Source organism: Podarcis bocagei, assembly GCF_964188305.1.
Source record: "Podarcis bocagei genome assembly, chromosome: 4".
NCBI classification, from domain to species: Eukaryota; Metazoa; Chordata; class Lepidosauria; order Squamata; family Lacertidae; genus Podarcis; species Podarcis bocagei.
The window spans coordinates 99567227-99580520 of record NC_138128.1 but is presented as its reverse complement, the minus strand read 5'-3'; the positions used below and the strand labels follow the sequence as shown (position 1 = coordinate 99580520).

At 41.6% G+C, this 13294-nt stretch overlaps 1 protein-coding gene across 10 annotated transcripts in view; it reads left to right on the top strand.

Moving 5' to 3' along the window:
* SHISAL1 (shisa like 1) overlaps positions 1–13294 on the top strand; it is an 82604-nt gene that overhangs the window by 30125 nt on the left and 39185 nt on the right. For 7 of the 10 annotated variants that reach the window (XM_081191922.1, XM_081191927.1, XM_081191921.1 and 4 more), the window contains 2 exons: positions 6732–6831; positions 10359–10572. In XM_081191922.1, coding sequence (XP_081048048.1) covers positions 6765–6831; positions 10359–10572 — 281 coding nt within the window. In that variant the 5' untranslated portion in view covers positions 6732–6764. Of the gene's footprint in view, positions 1–6728; positions 6832–10358; positions 10573–13294 lie in introns of all 10 variants that reach the window. The other 3 variants (XM_081191929.1, XM_081191928.1, XM_081191930.1) reach the window with 1 other exon arrangement.

Sequence of the window (13294 nt, the reverse complement as noted above, 5' to 3'; positions counted from 1 at the left end):
GGCTTGCTTCGCAAGACGAAAACGTCTCGCGGCTTTGTTTCCTTTGTCTAAAAACAAAGACATGTTTTGTTTATAAAGTTAATTTATTTTCCCTTCAATTTTTGAACTGCTCTTTACAGTATGTGTGACTTTAAAGAGCAGTTAATAAACTGTTGTTGTACCAAATTTGGCTTTGTTTCGACTTTTTTTGACCATAGGAACGCATTAATTGATTTTCAATGCATTCCTATGGGATTTCGTGCTTTGCAAGACGAAAAATTCGCTAGACGACAAAAATTGCGGAACGAATTAATTTCGTCTTGCGGGGCACCACTGTAACTTGATATGAACATGGTATATGAACATGTTTATATGAATACGTTTGGGTCATATTCCAAAATTGTTTGTACATAATCAGAAATGTTTTCTTCAACAATGCTGCACATGATTTTTATATATGCTGTTGAATTTACAAGACAAATCCCTGTACCCTGGAACATGATATTGTAAATGCATGACATGACTGATGTTTTCAAAGAAAACAAAAATGGTTTTGAAAAGTAACAGTAAATATGAGAAATGGTGTCATAAGACTTTTTAAAAATAACATTTACAAACGAGCCAATATAAATAATGATGAAATTCAATCATTTACCAAGAGCACTCAGGCTTCAGATTTACTAATAAATATCAGAATCTTCTGGCAGTTCCTTGTGCCCTCCTAAAAATTTTAAGATGCTTGGTAAACGACAAATTTTGGTGACTTTCTGCCCTATCAGTTTCTGATGAATGACTTTTTTAAACAAATGTCTGAAACGTAGCAGATATCTGAAAAACTATCCACTACTTGGAATATACCAATGAATCTTGACAATCAGGTTTAGAAAAAAGGGGGGAAGTTTAATGCAGAGAAGCTTTCATACCCCAAAACCCATTTAGCCAGACGCACCAAGTGTACACCTCAGTGCATAAATTTGTGTATATGTGTGCACATGAGCGCGCACACTCCCTTTTATTTTTCATGCTCAGACTACCCTTATATGGACTTTTGTGATTCTTTCCTCAGGATGCGTCTAGGAAGGATACATTAATGCAGTGGCAAAGCTGCATGCTCCAGCACTGGGGGTGGAGAGCAGGAGGGGGTGTGGCTGGCGCACACCCCAGGGGCGTGGCATGCCACCTGTGGGGGTGTGGCTTCCATCCTGGGGGTGTGGTGCGTGGTGGGGGTGCGCGGCGCGTGTCAGGGGGTGGCCGCGATGGTACCCCCCCTCCCCAATGGTGCCGGGGCGGTGCGCTCCCCCCTCCCCCGTTCCTCTGCCAGTGCATTGATGCGGGTTTCTTTTAACCCCTTTCCTTCCTGCTGTTTTCCACCCAAAAAAAATCAGTCCAGAGAAAATGGGCAAATCAGATTTTAGTGACAAGAAATTCCTGGCCATGCAGTTTCTAGTTTCTGAGTAAACACAGAGTTCAATACGTGCCAAAGCATGTTGGAATATCTGCAAAGGAACACACTGGGGATGGAGGCAGAGCTAACTGTGCAAAGCACATGCCCCCCTCCTCTTCAATACAGGCGTTCAGTCGGAAAGCCAAGTATTGATTGTACATACCGTAGATCCTAATACGCCTATAATGAATGATGGAAGGAAAAAGGGGGTGAGCATTGACCCACACACTAGTCATTTTCTCACCATAACATGAGTAAATGGCATTCCATTTTGTTCTTTAGGAACTGGACTAAAAGTTTGCCTCTTGTTCATTCGGTTCCCTGGTGTATTCATGCTGTCTTTTAATCATGGCTGCTTGTTCATAGATGTAACTAACAAGGAGGCCGAACTTATGTAACTGGAGTTGTACCTGTGCTTCCACAGACAGCTAACACAAACTAGCTAATAGGGATTTTTTATTCCAGTGTTCTTCAGCCTCAACAGCTGAAACCGATGACTGATTGATGTTCCTATTTGTTCTAATAGCCATCACATTCTGCATGGCTTAAAGGCTACAAGCCAAGTTCTATAATACTGAAACAAAACAAAGTTGTGTAACACTGAAACTTCAAGTGGAAACCAACTGTGTGGTGCTATATACTTTCATACCCTTTCCCACAAAAAAAATAACATGGATTTATATTGATCAAATCTTGTACTTTGTTGTTCCAATAAAGAACAAACAGAATTCATTTTTCAGAAACGTATTATTTTGCTGCCTACCTCTTCTTACCCTGGTAATAGTTACCAATTTCATCAAAGAAGCCATATCCCAACTGCTGATCAACTATAAATCAGTAGAAAGCGAAAGAGTATTTCCTCAATTTTGGTATATTGCCATTTTAGCCTCAACCTGTACATGAACTATCAGTTCGAAAACTAAATCATTTAATACTGTACCCTTAAGATGGCAAATCTACATTGCAACAGGATCTCTGGGGATATCTTGACCCATAATATTTTATTTCTGTCAGTGCAGTTTCTCAAAATGTCTTAATCTATAGACAAGCCCATATAATATGAAATGTATTTCTTCCAGGTGCCTTGCATCTCCAGCCCTGACCACTAAGCCTTGGACAGATCTTGTTTATTCTGGCTGGTATCAAATACCACCTATCTAATATTGTAGAAATGTTTCTTTGAGATTCCCAAGCCATGTGCATTTATCCAGTAATACATATCAAATTCCCATTTCACTCAATAGTTTCCAGATGGTCCTAAATTTGCTATTATTTTATAAAACAGGCGTTATGCGCTATGCAGTTGGTTAGCAGTTGAAATTAATATTTCAAAACTTGTGTGATTCCTTAATGAAACGTGAAGCCTTAGTAATCTATTTGTAATATGCCCATTTGAAAATATTGAAGAAAGAGCAGCTGCTCTTGACCCAGGATCCCATTTCACCTGATAAAAGATCTTTACCAATCCTTCCTTTATTATTATCCTAATTTGAGCATCCCATGTCTCTCCTTAAAGCTTCATGTCACCTAATAAGACTTTCTTATCACATTCAGCATTGTAGTAAATTGTAGTAAGTGGTGATAAACCCAGGCTTTTGCCAGCAGCAGGAAAAAAAATCTGCTGATAGATCATTTTGCTCTGTATCTGGTAAAAAGAGTTTTTAACCCATATTTTAGGTGCCCAAGCATGGCTGTGTTGTAATATTGTTTGATATTCAGGAATGCCAGCCATCTATTTTTAATTGCTGATGAAGTATGTTAGATATAATTCTGGATTAATAAATTAATCATTCAGTCTAAGGAGACTTTTAACAATAGAAACGAAATACATTGCACTATGCTTATTTTAATAACTGAGTTTCTTCCTTTCTGAGAAAGTGTTGAATTTTCCAGACTGGACAGATCCTCTTTTACCCTTTGTCTCCTTTCATCAGGTTAGAGTCATTAAACTCCTGAGTTATCCAAATCCCAACGTATCTAGCTGAGATTTTCTTCCATGGAATTAGATGTCTTTGGCAATGTCATACTTCAGATTCTTCTGCATATGATACCCCCAACTATTCTGATGTTTGGAAATGAATTTTGTACCCAGAGATCTGGCCAAATTCATCTGAGAGTTTCACGACCTTTGCAAATGATCCCTCTGGCAATATTATAAGTTACACAATCTGCATATAAATAGATTTTAAAGTGATTTACATCCTACCCTCAACACACACACACACACACACACACACACACACACACACACACACACACATATTAGTTCTTAATGGCTGTAATGAAATCTCCAGTAATAATGGCAATGACAGGCATTCCTGATAGGAGCCTAGAGTCATAGCTTCAAAGATTCATATTTTACTCATAACGATTGTCGGATTGGTGTAAATCATTTTAATAGGCAAGAGAATGACTTGGAGTTATTGAAAGCACCTGAGAGAGCTGGAGCAATTAGAAGTGCGCAGCCCCACTATCTTGAATGAGTTCAGAAATAGGCTGAGCTGTTTCCCTCCAAGATGAGGTTATTTCTAACTCAGTTCAAATTTGGCCTGCCCCCTAATCTGCAACGCCTACTTTTTTCTTCACACCCAAATGTCCACAGAGGGAGCAGCATTTCCCTCCTGTCCCCACCTCCCCACCTGTCCTGGCATGCCACAATGCAGAGCTCTTTGCCACAACAAATTCCCATTATTCTCTGAAGGGTTTGGATGATGTTGCCACATGTATACCCCATCATTTCCTCCAAGGAGCTTTAAAGTGTCAAACATGGCTTTCTCTTCCCTGCTTTATTCGGGCAGCTGCCCTGAAAGGCTGAGAGTCCGTGGCTGGTCCAAGGTCGTGGCTGGCTGCAAGTGTCCACTCCTAATCTGCCTCTTGGTCATCTAGTCCAAGAATGTCCAACTGGTCAATTGGGATCAACTGGTTGATCCCCAAGAGGTTTTGGTAGATCGCGGTTGATTGCTGGCTCCTTTTCCTTTGCAAATGAGCATCTGCCCCCCCCTTGCCCCGGCCTCCATTTGCGCATGAATGCTAGGACAGAAGACGGAGTTTTTGTTGTGATCGCTTCCTTAAGCGATCTTTCTGTGAGCGAGTTTCCCCGGTAAAAAAGTTGAAACCTGAACACACACACCCCTGAAAAGGGGTAGATCGCTGCCAGTTTTTCATTCTGTGAGTAGATCACAGTCTCTTGCGAGTTGTATGTCCCTGACCTGGTCCATGGGTATCCCTGGGGGTAATGTGGGGTTAGAACTGGGAGCAGTGCCAGAATTTGGGTGGTGTGAGTGGTTCCCCCCCCCACAGGGTGCTGAGTCAAGGGGGTGCATATTATTATTATTATTAATAATAATAATAATACAGGTACCTACTGAGAAGATTCCTAACAAAGCAACTGCACCAAAAGGAATTATTGTGAAAATAAGAAATATTTAGGAGGGGTGCCAAATTTTGTCCTTACTCAGGGTGCCATATTACCAAAGTCTGCTCCTGCTGGGGGGTCCAAGTTTCAAATCTGGCTTTGGCTGCAAACTGAGCCAGCTGCTATTTTCTCCGTTATAACCCCACCTCACCCCACCCCCCAATATGTACTAACCTACATACCTTGCAAAACATTTGTGGGAATTACTGAACTAACAGCCATTTACTTGAAATGCATTATATAAATATTTAGTTTTATTATAATAATAAATTCAATATTGTTAATGCATAGGCTGCTGTACAGCAGGAGCAAAAAACAAAAGGTCCACTAAGGTTATAATCCAAAGTTTCAATATGTGCTGGGTTCAGGGAGATAGAAAGGACGTTTGGGGTTTATTTTTTGTTATTAAGGGAGGAACACGAGAACAAAGGCAGCTTCCCCCACCCCCTTCATTTTCAGAGTACTAAATGTCCAATTTTATGTTTTGGTGTATACATTTAATTTCATTATATGTCATGGTGAGGGATGGAAACAGTTTGAATCCCAAGGAGCCAGTCCAACGTCTTTTGGAGCCTGTGAGGAGCAAAATGTTTGGACTTGCTCTGGTGTGAAGAAAGAGAAAGGGAGAGAGAGGGAGGTGGAAGTTCTGTGAAAATTAAAAATCTGGAAAAGAAAAGGCAGGAAAGAGAAGGCTGGGAAGTACTAAGATAAGAGAATGGAATGGAAAAAGAAGAAGCTCAAATGAAACAGAGAAATGGGGAGAAGGTTGTAGCTCAGTTGTAAAGCATCTGCTCTACAGGCAGAAAGTTCCCAGAAAGTTGAGTCCCCAGAATCTTCAGGTACAGCTTGGAAAACTTGTGTCTGAAACCCCGAAGAGCTGTTGCCAGTCAGGGTAAACAACACTGAATTAGCAGGACCCAATGGTCTGACTCTGCATAAGGAAGCTTCCTATATAGTGTTAACATAGCCCAGTTGCCCAAGCCTGGGCAGCCTTATTTGCATAGTATGCATTGCCCAGTTGATGTGTGCCTTCTTCCTGGCAGCTAGCACCACCGATTGGCCAGGAATCAAAGGAAACACATTTTGACCTGACCACTTGTAGCCTGAAATGCCTAGGTTGGTTCCCAACACTATGAGATAACTGGGACCATGAAGTTGTCTGCACCAACAATTGGGAATTATCTGAACACACTACTGCAGACCACAGTGGAGATAGAGGAGGCTATGGTCTGACCTAATATATTCTAACTGGGATCATTGCCAACAGCATGATGATAATGATAATAACAAATATATATTATATTTATACCTTGCCAATCTGGCAATTTATACCTTCCCCAGCCACTCTGGGTGGCTCAAAGCATATATCAAAACACACTAAAACATCAAACATTAAAAACTTCCCAATAAAAACTTCAGATGTCTTCTAAAAGTCAGATAGTTGTTTATTTCCTTGACATCTGATGGGAGGGCGTTCCACAGGGCAGGTGCCACTACCGAGAAGGCCCTCTGCTTTAACCTCACTTCTCGCAGTGAGGGAACTGCCAGAAGACCCTCGGAGCTTGACCTCAGTGTCCAGGCTGAATGATGGGGATGGAGATGCTCTTTAGGTATACTGGGCCATGGATATACTTCTGTTCCACCTTGCTGTTCCTGAATGTGCTCTTTAAAGATTCCCTATCAAATTTATATATAGCAGCTGAGCATGTTCAGTAGCATTTAAGTGTGCAAACCTTACATGTGTAAAAGTTGTTGCAGAATTGTGCCTTGGGGTCTCATCATGCATTACAGTTTGAAGAAAGCATTAAAAACATTTATTTATTTTAGTTAAATGAATGCACACATGCAAATCACTGATGCCACTTAACTCTGAAATATCATTTTGTTAAGCAGGTAATTCTCAAACGGATTGATGAAAACAAAACGATGACAAGTTGTGGTCTACAATCCTTAAATACGCTGATGGTTGTTTTCTCCTTGCTTTTGCCAGCAGGTAAGCCTTGTATTTTATTTGGCTTGGGTTTCTTTTTAGATTCTAGAAGAATGCTTCCATTTAGTTTTCTGCAGCAGAAACACCTTAAAGAATCAGTCCAAGAGTTTTGCAGAGATAAGGATATCTGCTAAATATTGGGTAGTGTTCAGTGGTATTCAACTCAGAGTAGACCCACTGAAGTTAATGGATACGACTTACTTACATTCATTAATTTCAGTGGTTTATTAAGCAGGATTCAGAAGAACTTAAATTCAGTAGGATTTTGTTAAATATAGCCTGCTATTTTTGTACACCAGTCAAGCTATACTATAGTCAAACTTATTTCACTTGGTCATGAATGCGAATGGAAAAGTGTCATTAAGTTTAGTCTCATCCAGATAAGCACCAGATGTGCTGGGGAATCTAATTTGTGTCCAGATGTGTATTGGCACAGAATATACCCGCAGATCTTCCTTCCTCAATCTAAAATGGAGTTTTGTTTTGTTTTGCATGCATTTTATGTTTAGTATTTTGACATAGCCCAAAACTGAGCAGTCAAGTGGTCTGTGCAATTCTACCAATGAACTGTTTATAGCATTTCCAACATAGAAACCTAGGTAAGTCAGCCAGTTAATTTCATCACCTGCCTATCTCTTCTTCCTTAAGTTCTTCCCTTTGCCATTTGACATCATAGTTCTATATAACCTGATGGCACTTAAAGCAAATATGGTCTCTATCCTGTTGGCTGTGGTGTCATTTGCAGAGTACGGTCCTTGAGTGGGCATGGGAAGAATAAAGATGACAGGTAGAACTTCTTTTCCAACCCCATCACTCCATGAGAAGTTGTAGCAGTGGTTCTGAGGAAATCTGGAGCAGGTTGAGAATGACAGGGGTCAAACCCAGGTCTGCTAATATTCTTTTCTGGAAGAGTTTAAAAAATACATATTTATAATGAGGACTTCTGATGTTAAATCCAACTTCTTAGAATATCTGAGCTACAAATTAACCAAGTAGCTAATTAATTTGGACCCAACTAACAACAGGCACCAACTGCACAAGCATGTAACCCTACCCTCTCCTGTATCAGTAGCACAACAAGCAAAGCCATCTCTGGCGCTCATAAACTGCTGCCCACTTTTAATGCCCTATCTTCCAGGGCTGCTGAGACTGTTCAGAGCAGTTACAGCCATTCTCAGTGAAATAGTAGGACAACATAGGCCTACAGCTCCTCAGCTGGGGTGGTGACTACTCCACCATCTACAGCAGCAGTGTTGACCATTGTGTCGTTGTGTTCTTTCCCATCCACTTAATATGAATCCAGATATCTGTAGAATCACAGCAGTAGAAAACGATTGTTCTTTTGATGGAGATATAAAAGACTGGAATTACTTTTCCAAAAATGTTCTACTTCTTTCTTTTCAAAAGAAGACTAACTGCCAAATGAAATCTGCCTGGGCTAAGGGGGGCGGGGGGAATGCCATTGGATGTTCATATGTTTTTTATTTTACAAAACTTATCTGAGGTCTGGAAAATAGTGATATTTTGCATCTGTCCTTTTTCTAATAGTTTGGAAACTGCTTTATAGGAATCTAATGATGCCATCTGTTATATGAGCACAGCAAATATTTGGCCCCTGTTAGCCATTAGTCTTTACTTTTGCAATGAAATCTGCATTCTCCTCCCCTCGTGTTCTCTTCGTAGCAAAATAAAATTGTACGTTGTGTTGCCCAAGGTTTTTACTAATTTAGGATGCAGTCCTAACACCTGGCCAGCACCAGCAGGAGTTGATGGAGTGGCATAGCCAGTGCAGCATCTACAACCCCAGTGCTCACACCAACTAGGGCAGAAACTGGGGCAGTTGGGAGAGGAGAAATTCCCCTTCATTGCATTAGCTCCCAGGCTGGTACAGTGGGGAGACCCAGATCAGACCTGTTGCTGTTAGATGGTGGCAGCTGGGTCATCCCTATCTCTCTTCCTCCCTTCAGATGCCTTGTTTGAAAGTGAGAGTTTCCAAGGCATGCCCTGGTTCATGGGGTTACGGAGAGTCGGACACGGCTAAGACGACTAAACAACAACAACTGCAAGGGCGTACAGTTTCACCCACAGTTTGGGCAGGCACAATGGGGCACTCCTCTCTGTCAGAGCTCTCCTGTTGATGGCAGACCTTCCCTGCCGGTAGAAGCTGCTGTAGCCAGGCATGGCTGGCAAGAAGGGCAGGTTCCCTCCATCCAAATCCCCTCCAGCATGTCAGGTTGGGGGCTGAATTGCTTTGTGTGATTTTAAAGCACTGCTAGCAGTATCCTGTTCATATTTCATGTATCTTTTTTTCTTGTTGCATGCAGCAGTCATATTTCCTGTTTCTTTCTTTCTTTGTTTTATTTTTAATTGTTACCACATGCAAAGCTATTTAGAGCTTACTTTGAGCTATATTTCAAACTAGAGTACAAGAAGTGCTGGAGTTTAATAGAAAAATATGTATAGAATCAGCCTCTCTGAAAAGTTCATTCCTGTTTCCATGGCTGGGCTTTGCCATACCATGCAGAGAGGAGCAGAGTCCTTTCCAAATTTTCATTTTCTAAATATGTTGCAGAGAAACCCTCCCATCCAAATGTGAGCGTTCCAGTCTCAACTGATTGCGTGGTGTGCATCTTTTGCCAGGATCACTTGACTTTTGTACCCAAGGTCAAAAACTACATTGTGAATCAGCAGTTAATTTCCATCTATAAATAGTTAGGTCTTGTGAGGTCAAAACATGTGCATTCTGTCTTTATGTGTATCTAAAATGAGGTGGCCAGGTGAAAAAAAAGACAGGTCCCCAGGACCTTCAATAGTGGAGTTTTATCTTATACAAGTAACCTGCTTCACCCTAAAAAATCGGCCTTTTTGTTAAATGGAAAGTGGTAGAGAAATATGCTACACTGGAAGGTGTGGGGTGACAATTGTTTGACACAACATCATACAACTTCCCCACAAACATGGTGCAAAGAAACCAGGATAAATGTTCCATAAACAGGTCATCTGGAGCAACCTTGCTATGCTTTGATTTTAAAAAACAATTTCTAACTGCAGGGACTAATCCTGGGGTTCCAAGTAAATTAAGGATTGTTTTGATTTTTGGAATATCACTGACGTACATTTTGCTTTTTACGTAAGACCATTAGCCATACACAATGTGGGCTATCACAATGTGGGCTAAATCATAAAGTAAACATATGGAAATCAATGTACTGGAGTTATTTAAGGGTATGATTCCACCAGAGTTAACCACTTTGTCCCATGGATTTCAAAGGGAAAATAAAGTATAGGGCTATATTTCTCAAATGAAAAATCAATGGCATTTCAAAGAGTTTAAACTTTGTTTGGATTCTATCCTAACTACGGAAGTTCAGCTTTCAACTTAATCGTTCCTTAACATTTAACTAACTTGTGACTTTGTAACAAGCATGCATCAGGCATCTGCTGAATTGGTGAATAGTTTTTATATTGCAGAATCTATTGTTTTTCTTTTGCAATCTGAGTTAGAAAGAAAATTGCTATTTGCCTTACAGCTCTGTCCACACATTTTCGAGTCTGTGAGCCATATACAGACTACAAAGGCCGCTCCCATTTTGGATTCCACTGTCCACGTCTTTCTGACAATAAATCGTACATCTTTTGCTGTCACCATAACAACACCGTGTTTAAATACTGCTGTAATGAGACGGAGTTTCAGACTGTTATGCAGATGAACCTAACGGGGAATGCAGATGGATATATGCACAAGTAAGTAAATAAGCTGGGGTACTTTCCCTCTTCCCCCTCTCCCCAAAATGTATCCTGGTGTAATCAAAATTGTTACTGCATCTGCAGAAAACAGAAATGTGTTTCCATAACTCAAAAAAAAGTTAACAAAGATGAGAAGAACACTGGAGAGGGAAATGACCTTTCCGCACAGCACAAATGTTTCACAGGACTAGTTGTTATTTTAAATTTGTGCATGATTTGCATATTAATTACCTGCAATCACTTGCACTTAAACAGCAAGGTGCATTTGATTGTGTGTCTGTGGAGTGTAATCTGCCCCCAGAATCCCTTTTTATATCTTAATTTTAACTCTGTGGCCTGTTTTATTGCCTCAATCCCATAACTCTCTTTATTTTTGAAAAATGCCTTTCTAAGAATACTTTTTGAAGAAGTATCAAGATCAAAAAGAAATATTAGACAAATTTTGAAAGCAAGTTTGCATTTGAGCCAGAACTCCCCAGGACTTAGTTAGCCCCAAATCTTCTTTTTAGTGCCAAGGGCAAGATGAAGTAGTAATAGTGGCCTGGACTGGAAATCGCACTTTGCATACGAGAGCTGGCTCGCTCTGTCTCCCCTCTGCTTCTCCAGCACAGCAATGATGAGGAGCTTGGAAGTGTCTGCTTCTATTTTTAACTAACCACAGATTGTCATTTCATCCAAACTGTTTTGCCCCCTCCCCTTTCTTCCTCTGGCACAGCTGCAAGGAAAAAGATTGGGAGAATCCACTTCCATTTTCAACTTGGCTCCTTTCAACAAGCCATAGTTAAATTAAAGCAGAATTTGTCCCAGTTCAGGCAAAATGATGATCTGTGTGGTTGGTTTAAAGTGGAAGTGAAGGCTGTGCCAGAGGAGGAAAAGGGAAGGAGGCGCTGAGACCAAAGTCTTGTTCACATAACACATGTTGTATTCAAACTCAGGTCCTGGTGCCACTGCGCATGTACAAATTGTTTTCCCCTTACCACTAAATAACTGGAAGCAGCCCGAATTCTCTCCATTTCACCTCACTTGAAAAGCAGGACCAGCATTAGAACTGGACCAGGAGGTGTCTGGCAAAACCAGTTGAAAAGTCCTCTTAACTGGCAAGTGATAGATGTCTGAAGGCTGTATGAATCATAGAATCATAGAGTTGGAAGAGACCACAAGGGCCATCGAGTCCAACCCCCTGCCAAGCAGGAAATCAGCTGAAGGCTTCGAATCAGCTGAAGGCTTCGATTTGCTTGACCTCTTGTGTTCGTGTGATCATGGTATTTCAAGTGCAGTGAGACACGGTGCTTACTTTGATGACAAGAGGTTCTCTGTTCAAATCCCAGAAAAGCATGTGTCAGTGGAGGAAACATGGTGTGCCTTTTTTTTAAGAAAAAGAAAGAGGAGGCACAGCTCAGGTTTTCTTGGGTAGCAAGACTGGGAAAGGCCGCTACTACTCAGAGTTGTTGGTGTTGACAGTGCTTTTTCGTAGAAAAAGAGGTGGGCGTTCTCACCACGAAGCTTTTGTTGACAATTGCCCTTTCAGCCTGAGCTGCATCTCCAGTTTACAATACCAGCAGTGGACTACACTGCAGGGTTGTCTTTAAGCCATTTGTATTTAGCTCCCTGGTAGGGACACGGGTGGCACTGTGGGTAAAACCTCAGCGCCTAGGACTTGCTGATCAGAAGGTCGGCAGTTTGAATCCCCGCGGCGGGGTGAGCTCCCGTCTTTCGGCCCCAGCTCCTGCCAACCTAGCAGTTCGAAAGCACCCCAAGTGCAAGTAGATAAATAGGTACTGCTTTCTAGCGGGAAGGTAAACGGCATTTGCGTGTGCTGCGCTGGTGCAGGCACGCCAGCTGCAGCTTTGTCACGCTGGCCACATGACCCAGAAGTGTCTTCGGACAGCACTGGCTTCAGGCCTCTTGAGCGAGATGAGCACGCAACCCTAGAGTCGGACACGACTGGCCCGTACGGGCAGGGGTACCTTTACCTTTACCTATTTAGCTCCCTAATTTGCAGCACGGGTGTGATAACTGTACTATGTATTGCATTAGGATGTCAAATTTTAATGTTTAAAAACTTGTTGCTTTTTTAAAAAAACACATTTTCCATGAAACAAGACCTGAGTTAGAAACAACATGAACTCCTTTTTCTGGGGAGGGGAGGTCAGTGTGGATACACTGTCTCCCAATCACAACTATGCTGAAATCCTGAATTCCTCTCCGTTGTTGTTTTCCTAATGGCAGCTGCTGCTTGGCCCCCCAGGAGAGGGGTGGGAGGGGGGAATGGCATCAAAAGCCCCGTCTCTAGATGATGGAATCATCACTCTGCTTTTAAAATATAATGTCTATATTGGTGAGAGCTTTCCTTGCCTGCTTGCCTCCCTGCCTAGAGAATGTGACTGTCACCAAGGGTGTGGTTATGCCCCTTTCCCTCCCCATTTTTTTTAAAAAACTTTGCTTATATGGAACTTGAGTGCACTGCAAAGGGCAGCGCTGGTGAGATCTTAGTCACCCCCATCTTAATTTGAGAGGGAAAGAGGGTACCCTTTGTTTAATGGCTGAGGTTATCTTTGGACAGGAAGCAGGATCTAGACCTGGTGGGCAGGGCCACATCCTTATCTACACCACCCTCTAGATACCAAATTTGACAGGTGGGAAAGGTGGCCCATCTGTCAATCACCTGACAACACAATGTTTCATGCATGCAGTTTGAAATCTAAATCTGTGGACAAAG